General features: G+C 42.9%; 1 protein-coding gene across 1 annotated transcript; it reads right to left on the bottom strand.

Annotated features, from left to right (window-relative positions):
- Positions 1-4,900: 4,900 nt before the first annotated feature.
- Positions 4,901-10,265, bottom strand: rrp15 (ribosomal RNA processing 15 homolog). The gene is made up of 5 exons (XM_048261505.1): positions 10,178-10,265; positions 8,792-9,180; positions 8,340-8,437; positions 6,311-6,497; positions 4,901-5,594 (listed from the first exon to the last, which is right to left on the bottom strand). The coding sequence occupies exons 1-5, from the start codon at positions 10,224-10,226 to the stop codon at positions 5,439-5,441; spliced, it is 879 nt and encodes a 292-aa protein (XP_048117462.1). The 5' UTR covers positions 10,227-10,265; the 3' UTR covers positions 4,901-5,438.
- Positions 10,266-10,459: the final 194 nt, after the last annotated feature.

Here is a 10,459-nt window from a genome sequence, read left to right as displayed (position 1 = left end):
TGTGCCCATCGGGACAGTGTAACGAGTAACAACTCCATTCTCTGCAACTGGGTCCTAAAGCTAGCCGAATAGGTGACGTGTTGTTAATTTGTGTCAAGTCCAACGTGTGTCATAAGCAGCCTTTACTGACGCACGTCAATAAATGTATTACACGTGTTTAACTCGTGGGGTTAAAATCCATGACGGAGAACTATAAATATAGGCTACATTCAGTCACAGTTTTGTTATTCAATTGGTTAACTTTGTTATCAGCTCGGAGTAAAAGAGAATGTCTTTAAAAAAAATTTTGTATGGTAGAAAGGAATGCTGAGGAACGGAAATACATTCGAATGCGAGATTTATCAGGCAGCGAGAAGAGGTCAGCCTCCCGTTTTCTCCCAGGCTTCTCAGAAGAACTTGGAAAGAAGACAGGTTTCTGCAGTAGCACATTTCCCCTGATGGAACAGGGAATGGTGTAGCAGCTTTGGCAGTTAGACTTTACATTAAAACGGGGGGGCTTCAGGTCCTATGTACAGTAGGTGTCAGGTCATGGCTCTGTTGTATTTCCCTCCAAACACCCACCACCTCAGTAAAGTTAGTGTTAGTGCCAGGAGTAATCACTCTCCTCTACTCTTTTCTTCTGTCCTCCTCTCCTCTCCCACCATCCTGTCACCCAGAGTGCAAGCAAGTGTGATTTACGCTATACCACTCCTGAGAAAATCCCCAAATTTTTCTCATCATTTGCCAAAAGATTTTTTTTCATCTACTTTTCTCAAACACCACCAATGCATCCTCAACCCCCACCACCAGCAGCAATCTATCACCAGTGACAGGCTCTCAGAAACTCGCTGACCCACCAGCACACTGGTGTAAACCAGATGTTGTCACTAAATCAGTGCCCACGCAGACAGATGCAAGACAACAGGGCGAGTGTGTGTGTGTGAGAGAGAGAGTGTGTGTGTGTGTGTGTTGGAGGGGGGTGGTGGAAAAGGTATCTCCCCAGCTTTGGCTAAAGTGATGCATTATGTGTCACCACATGTGGTGGTGGTGCTACTGGGTCTCCCCTTCAGTGACCCCAGCCTTTGTCTTCAGTAACATCTCATTCTGGGGCACATACGGCCCAAAGCTGGCCAGGATCTGGGCCGATTTCAGACACTGTCCAGTCCAGGCGTAATTGGCCTCAGCGTCACAGGAGAGGGTCCAAGACTCTACTGTGGGAAGAAGGCTGCTGAGAAAGTGAGCAAGTGTGAGACATAGAGCTAAAGAAGGGTGGTGGTGTGTGTGTGTGTGTGTGTGTGTGTGTGTGTGTGTGTGTGTGTGTGTGTGGGGGTGTGTGTGTGTGTGGGGGTGGGGGGAGGTGGACAGCGAAGACACATTCTCCGTCCGTGTGTCAACAGAGTCAGGAGAGAGCTGGCATTCCTCAGTGACAGGCCACAGTGTTGCAATGACGGATGGGCACTTCACGTGGCGGAGGCTGCCTGGCGGTCCAGTTACAGCCATGTTCCACCTCACAGCGATAAGGAGCTTCGCAAATATCTCAACTCTTTGCGTGTGTGTGTGTGTGTGTGTGTGTGTGTGTGTGGGGGGGTTGGTTGGTCTGGGAAAAGGATGGGAAGGTGCAACGAAATGTAAAAACGGCTGTAAGAAACAAGGAAGGAAACGGCGGCAAACACCAAGATGGCCGTCGGAACAAAGGTCACCCGAAGAGTGCTGCTGTCCCCATGGCGACCAACCGCAGGGAGGCATTCAGCATCTGGGCTGCACAGCTCGTAATCTGGAGACGCTGTGTTTACCTGCGTCCACACAAGAAACATGGCTCCCATCATTCCATTGGGCAGTTGTACAATTGCATAGTTACTGTTATTTGCTTGCGTAGACAGGCCTATTCTCTGCCCCCTGTGAGTAGCACTTCAGTATATGAGAGGCACACAGTGATCAACTGAGAGGTCACAGGCAAGACACACACATGTCATCCTGTCGCTCCTCTGGCATCTTTAAGGCAAATCCCTTTTCTCTCTCTTTTATGAGACAACAGCACCTCCCTGTGGCCATTCAGGTCAAATATGAGGCTAACGTGCCTATGATGGATGAGTGGATCACAAGGCTTTTTGGACAGAATGATCACAGTAGGCTATGATATGTGCTTTGGTTCCAGTAGAAGCATCCATTTGTAGTTTAGGACCTCTTAAACAGAACACAACAGCGCTGTAAGGGACTTAATATACTTAATATTTGAACCAAACATGCAACAAAACACATCATAGAGCTCACCCCTCTCTTCAGTGGTCATCAAGAAACCCCACACAGGGTTTTGTTTTGGTTTGGGAGGACAGGTTTACTCCACTATGTTTGTGTCCGAAGAGTTTTTACTTTTTTTTTTAATCTTTATTTACAGTGTGTACAGAGATTGGACCGCAAGGAGAAATTAGCTGAATGTAACAAATTGTATTGGTTAGAAATTGCTTAGAATCACTTACTATACTTTCAAAGCCTTTCTGTACCTGAAGTTATCAGGTCATTATAAATAATGACCTTTATCAGACCTTTATCATCATGACCTTTATCATTATACATAATGACCTGATAAGTCTATTTTCAGATCCCACACCTGAATTCAGGCACGGTGCCTGAGAACTTTAAGCTCTATATAAAGCCACTACAAAGTACATTGGCAATGACATTTTTAATTTATAATAAAACTGATTCATTGGAATGCACAGATTCTCGTCCATGTCTCGTGTCATGCACCCAACACTTCTAAGGGTAATTATTAAGTATGAGAAGGTAGTTGTGCAAATTATTCTCTTATCAATAAATGTTACATAATACTGTGACTTTACCTTTTTTCCCCTTAGGCTTGCATGGTATTAGAGTTTTTAACGACTAACTTTGACAAGTTTTTCATAATTGTTATCCTCTAGCCAACTAGTCATTATGTACCGGTACAGTTGGCAGCGGCAGGTGTTCCATGATTAGATGGTAATCCATAGCAGATGTCTTTTTGTTGTAAATTAGTCTACACAACCTACATGTCACTGTGGAACAGGTCGCATTTCTGGTGAGGTACTTCCATTAATGGAAATGTCTAGCCCATTTAACTTTTATAGCCAGTCGTAGACAAAGTAACTAAAGGCTAAACGGGCTATAGGACTTAACTAAACTGCTGTCTACAACATTGACTGGTGATTTTAATAATAGACTAGTTGACAAGTTGATGAAATTCCTTTGACATGGTATGACAAGGAAGGTGAAAGAAAATGAAAATAGTTGCTGAAGTCCCATAACTTTACAACTGATGAACACTAAACCCTCTCCGTCAGGAAATGTCAGGACACTGTCAGTACGAGAAGCTGATTCTAACTGCCATAAGGAGAATTTACACCCCACATAATCCTGTATAATGCGTTAGGTAGCACAGCATTCACTTATCTGAAAACTCGAAGTAGGAGTTCTATTGGCTGAGGACTTCCTGAATGGGTGGACCAAATTTACTGCATGACGCTGGTGCCCTTCAGGAGTAGCGAAAGTTGCCTGGTAAATTATACTTTGAATCAAACAGAGATTCTCAGGAGCACATTCTCACTCTAGAGAAGCATCTCACCTTATTTCATTCAGCTATATTGTCTTATTTGGTTTTCAATACATGTGTGGTACACAATATATCATTTCCCCAAGCACAAGCTCACTAATAACAGAGTGGTTACAAGCTATTCAACAAACTTGTGAAATATAATTTCATGTAGCCTACAATGAAAGGCCTTTCTTGAAGAGGGGCTTCAAATGACTTCAAATCATGGTCTTTGACTTCTCCAGTGTTTTTAACACCACCCAACCCCTTAGACTGGGTGACAAGCTCCTGTATCCTGGATTACAGACTACCTGACAGAGCGGCCAGTTTGTCAGACTGAAGAACTGTCTCTCTGACAGTAATCAGCAGCACCAGAGCTCCACAGGGAACAGTGCTCTCTCCAGTCCTGTTCACCCTGTACACATCTGACTTCTGCTACAACACAGAGCCATGCCACATGCAGAAGTTTTCGGACAATGCTGCAATTGTGGGGTGTATCAGGGATCGGCAGGAGGAGGAGTACAGGAACTTGGTGGAGGACTTTGTGCAATGGTGCAAACTCAACCACCTACAACTCAACACTGCTAAGACCAAGGAGATGGTGGTGGATTTCCGTAGGTCTAAGCCCACTCTTCTGCCAGTCACCATTGAGGGGGTCAGTGTGGAGTTGGTAAACACTTAAGTATCTGGGGATACACATGGGTGCTAAACTGGAGTGCATCACTTCAATATCCGACAAAAGGACCCTGAACAAACTGATCAACATCTTGGACAATGAGTGTCACCCACTCCACAGCACTATTGTAAAGCAGATGAGCTTGACCAGTTGGAGACTACGCTCACTGCCATGCACAACTGACAGACTGAGGAAGTCATTTGTCCCCAGGGCCATAAAACTCTTCAATGCTTCACTAAAGGGAGAAGAAGAGATCTGCCTCTCCACCCCCTCGTCCACTTCCATAAACTCCTATAACAATGTTTGTGTACTGACTGTCCACTGGCCCACTGTTTACTGCCTATATGCACAATGTCTCCCGCCTCCCGGGACTAATTTGCACTTCCACCATAACACCCCACTTCATAGAGCACCTTACCACTGCATACTGAATCACAGGGTCAGTCCCTGCCCTGTCACTGCAAGCGACTCATGCTTATACATCCCATAGTACTACATTCATCTGTCCATATTAGTCATGTGGATTTGTTATTTTATCATTCTGTGTATGTTGTAGTGTGTTTTGTGTGTGATGTCTTAAGCTACTGGGACCTTGAATTTCCCCTTGGGAATCAATCAATCAATCAATCAATCAATCAATCAATCAATATAAATCTCTCTCTCTCTCTCAGTTTTTTGTTCAAAATATCTTGTTTGATTTATGTCAATATTAATTCAAAACAACAATTCAAATGTTTAGCATTGATACATCAAGGCATACAAAAAAGACATGCCACAGTGTTGCCTGTAAAAAGTTACTATTTACACAGAAATTAACATATGCTTTGGTAATATGTCCAAAAAATAGAAATAATCCTCTTACAACAGTCAGAGACCAAAATGGCCCAAAACATGTCTAGATGACCAGGCAGGGCTGATAATAAAGAGATAACCCCATCCCCCCCACACACACACACCCTGGTGTTGTATCAACCAGGCTTCAGGCTTTCCGGCATAGTCCGGCTCTTTTACAGAATACTGACAGAAAAAGGATCCCTCTCCACGGGTTGTTGAGATCGCTTCAGATGGTCAGACCGCATCCTCTGTTCTTCAGATCAATTCTCACAACTTAACGGTAACAACGGTCACATTTGCTTGATGCACAAATGTAAAACTAGCATACTCTGTGTCCACTGAACAATAAAGGCATACAGGGGCTTCACTGAGAGGGGGGCTTTAGTCCGACTCGCTGTTGTAATCCTCCCCCTCTCCTCCCTGCCCCTGCCCAGGTTCCTCTTCACTCTCCTTGTCCCAGTCCTTCATGGAGGCGCCCATCATGTAGTCATCGCGCAGGACACTCCACGCAGGTTTCCCCCCTGTCGCCTCACTGGCCTGTGGAATAACAAAGAGATGGTCAAACACATACAGAAAATGTCTACACTTATTTAAAAAAATATATTAAATAAAATAAAGACTTATAAAATAAGGAATTATGAAGTATAAAAATGCCTTATTTGTGCAGAGCATTTAGGTGCATGGAAGTTCAGCTTCTGACAAGCAAACTATTTCATGATCAGTTAGTGCCATCTAGTGGCAATAAATCAGTCACAAATTGAAAAAATGTCCTTAAAAAACTCCTTTGAAAAAAATGTATTCAGCAATGTATTCAGCAAAGTGAGAAAGAAAGAAAGAAAGAAAGAAAGAAAGAAAGAAAGAAGAGAGAGAGAGACCCTGCAACAACAACCTGCCATGGGGATCATGTCCAGATTTTATGTTTGAGGATCATTACGATAACCATTAGATTCATGCGAACATTACACTACAAATACCTTTTGGACCAATTTTAAAGACATTCTCATTTTTGTCCATCCCCAAAAGTGACCGCAAAATAGTGCAAACACAGTGGCAAAGCTATAGTATTACATGCAGACTTAATAGGAGGCAAACAACTAAGGAGATGTCAGCCAAATTTGTTGCATATACTTTATTTCCTGTCTGCATCCCGTTAACTATTTTGGGTCAGTCTGTAAGAGAGGACACATGAGAATGGGAAGGAATAGAGAGTTGAAAGGTCAGTGTGCACACACACACACACACACACACACACACTCCTCTTTGACTGTCTTGGCAGGCTCAGCAGCACCCTCTGTGCCGCGCAGCACGTTGATGAAGTCCCTCTTGGAGACGGTGGCGAGGATTTTGGCCTTCTTCCTCTCGGAGCCCCCGGCCTCCTTCACCTTGTCCTCTACGTCCTTCTGGTGCTTCCGCACAGCGTTGAACAGCTGCACCACACCCCTGTGAACACGAACACGGACACACACACACACACACTCTCACTAATCCAATAATACAAATCCTACTTCCTAGGGTGCAAGTGGGAAGCGGACGGGATATTGAGTGTGCAAGGAAGTATACCAGAGCCTTTAATGTGTGGAAGTATACCAGGGCCTTTAATGTGTGGAAGTATACCAGAGCCTTTAATGTGTGAAAGTATACCAGATCCTTTAATGTGTGGAAACCGGAGTGTACTTCAGTATCCAGTTATGTTTTGCTAGATCAATTCTCCATGTCATTGATTATTTCCCCTCCCCTACTAAAAGGGTCATGATCCTACCCGATCAACAATATTACATACATCATAACATACAATATCAAGGGTTCCGAGTGAGAGTGAGCTATGTCAGAGACCTGGGGCCTCATATACAAAGCTTGCGCAAGCACACAAATGTTGCGTAAGCCATCATTCACGCTCACGGTCGGACGTATTCAGAGTAAAAGATATTCCAATGTGTATCGTCAGTTGGCGACACTTAGAGGCAATGCAGCGCAACAACATTAGGCCTAGTTGATCACAACTAGGCCTTTATTTGCACAGTATATTGTGAAATGTGGGCCATTAAAAATGCTAACATTTCGAAGTAGGTTTCTAGATAAACGGGCATGCAACATGCGCAAATACTACTAAGCTATGCAGCAGCCTACATCTATAATGACAAATCTTATCAGCGGATATCAAGAATTAAAAGGGAGTGTGAAACCTATTAATAGAGACAGCACCTATATTTAATTCCACGATTGTTAATGACTGGCTTATACATTTCAGATTTTAAAGAGCTTTCCTCGAAACCTGTGATAAATGGGGTCGGTTTCACGCATTTGCGCATGCCTTGAACATTTGCCAGGTGTTTTCACAAAATATCTCCGATAGTTTTTATTGAAAAAATACATGGGACAGGATCATCCAAGTGAATAGCTATAGCCTGACTAATAAGCGCGAATTGAAGCTATTTCCCTTAGTGTGATTGACTGCTAGGCTACTTTGACTTTCCTCGAGTAAGCATTCCCATCATTGTTGTCACACTTGTGTGCAAATTATAGGAATATGACTCAGAAATCGTAATGTTGTGGCAAGGTGGCCTGGATCAACTTTGTAATGGTCCAAATGCCAAACAAACCTCGTTATGCGAACCCGGTCACCTACTTACAGACTGACCAATGAATCTGCCACGGTCTCTGACCCTAGGAGCCCTGCCATGCTCTACCACAACGTTTTTTTTATTAATTACAGATGATAAAGACGTACGTTTCTTGCCATTTCGTCGGATAAGAGCACTTCTACTTCACATTTGCTGGAAATAAATTGTCTTGTTTTTTTATTTTGATGATCTCAGTACTTGAGTTTGTTTTTTTTACAAATGAGTTTTCATTGTTATTAATATTGCGGGATAGGCCATTTTGTCTTCACGGAGGTCTGCGCTCTCGAGTGGTCTTCTAGTTAGCATATTAAAATGAGTGTGACTGAGGGAGGAGAGAGGGTGGAGTGTAATGCTTGTGCATGTGCGCTTAATTTCATGTTAATTGGGATGTACAAAGAAAAGTTACGCGGATTGCTGCTTATGCACAGTTTCATACATCTGGATTTTTTTTTCTCGATTTTCGCGTATGCGATGTTTTAGTAGGAATTCCACGCAAGTCTTTGTACACGAGGCCCCTGGTTCTCTGTATTATAAGTCAGTGTAGCATCAGAATGAGTCTGAAGCCCTTATTTTAAGGTAAAATAACTGCACCGTGTTCCTTTAAAGGAAAAAAAAAAAACTTTCTAATAACACATCCAAAGTGTGTTCCTTCACTGCATACCTGGTGGCAGTTCTCTGTAGACCCCTCTCCATCTCCCGGTCTTTGACCACGTCCGGCTTCACCCGACTCATCATCTCCCACGCTTTCCGCTTGTCAATCTGTTTGAACGGTAATTTTAATTTATAACATATCTTTCTCAGTGGACAATTTTACCTGTTCACATTTCATGCACATCAGATTGAAGTTCAAATAATGCACTGAAGACTGGACTGGCTCAGAGACTAGACATTAAACAATAAATCTTCTCATAGCATAGGATTAAGATAGAAAACCCACATGTCAATGTTGTCTCCCATTAAGAATTACAACTGGAAAACTGTGCTAGGTTTGGATTACATTATATACAAGACATTGATTTCTTATCCAGACAATGAACAAGTTGCGCTGAGAAACACATAGTAAATACAATTAGCCAGTACTCGAACAGTCTTTCCTGAAGGCTCTGTTTGTACCTGCTCCCTGCGTTCCAGAAACTCCTTTTTGGCCTTCTCTTTGATTTTCTCCAGCTGTTTATTCTTCTGGAGGATCACAGGCTTGCTGTTGGGCGTATCCTTCTGCAGGATCTTGGCCATGACGTCGGCCCAGCCAGCGTTTGGGTTGCTGTCGGCCTGGTCTTCTTCACCTCCCTCTTCTCCCTCTTCTTCATCACTCCCTCCCTCCGCTGCCTCCTCGTCATCACTCGCTCCAGTGTCCTCTTCATCGGCCTCACTCCCTTCCTCACCTGATCCATCTTCATCACCCTCTTCGTCAGAGTATCCCTCCTCACTCCCACCATCCTCTTCATCAGTGTCTGCCCCCTCACTTCCACCATCTTCTAACACATCCACGTCATCTTTTGAATCTAAATGCAACATGTAAAACATTTAGAAACTGTCAGCGGTCATACATGACAATTGTATTACACTTATTCCCCGTTCAGCTATATTGAGTAAGGTTTTTTGATATGTCACTTTATAAGGTTGACAAGATTCAGCATGTTGATGGAGATGTAAGACAACCCTTGGAATTGAAAAAACGATTTGGTCTAGACCTACGACAGCATCTTCTGGCTTGGAGTAAAGTAGGCTATTCATCAATCGAGTTGTTGACCACTAAAACAAGGGAAAACCTGATTCTGCATGCTGATCATCCGACAAGCTCTAACATGGGAACAATAGGCGACTTCACTCTCGATATTTGGACTATTGTCTCCTACTAATGTCTATTCAATTTAATTGAATGTATTCATCTATTCTTTTTCTATGGTTTTATATATTTCTATGGTTGTATTTGTTATTTTGTGAAGCACATCGAGTTGCCTTAGTGTATGAAATGTGCTATATAAATAAATCTGCCTTGCCTGTTGTCATTTTACACTTGTTGCAACTGAACCCAATTCATGTCAGATACGACAAAACCTAATGTTTTCATGTAGCGGAGAGGCATGGAAATCGCCATCACCAGTTAACTGTCACGTTTGGTAACACTGCGGGTGTTTTTAGCGTCAATATCCGCACACAACACACACACAATTTTAGGTGAAGTTAGCATAGCGACAACATCAGGATCGAATTCTCGCGTGAAAAACACTTCACCCCTCTTTACACAAAACATTCATTCTTATACATGTGATGCTGCACTTAATTACTGTAGGTTTCAACAAGCCAGGCTGACATATGACTAACGTTGTCCATATGCAGAACCACGTAGTTAGCTAGCTAAATGCCGTTAGCTAGAGATACTACCTAAAAATGTTCAGTCCGCACTTAATAACAAAATAACGTATCACACATCAAGCACAAATGACTTTTTTTGAGTATGGCTACGCATATTGTTCAATATAAACATTCAATCTTTACCTTTCAACTCCTCTACACTCACGCGTGGCTTCCCCACGGACGTCGCCATGTTTGCTCGGAGTATCTTTTAAAATGTTCCGACACTCAAACAAGGGAACTTGGCTCCGCTAACGTTCCGCTAGGAGTGTGGCAATTCTTTCTGTACCCTCTTTTCATGCTTACTCTCTTTTCCACTGGTTTTCGAGTTTCCAGTAGCTACAAGGACATTTGCCATTACTCCATGCAGTTATAATTTAATTTCTAAGGATCTTTAAAAAAGGGTCAAGTCTTCTCTGTTTAATA

This window comes from Alosa alosa, chromosome 13 (assembly GCF_017589495.1).
Source record: "Alosa alosa isolate M-15738 ecotype Scorff River chromosome 13, AALO_Geno_1.1, whole genome shotgun sequence".
NCBI lineage: Eukaryota > Metazoa > Chordata > Actinopteri > Clupeiformes > Clupeidae > Alosa > Alosa alosa.
This window is presented reverse-complemented; position numbering and strand designations above follow the sequence as displayed.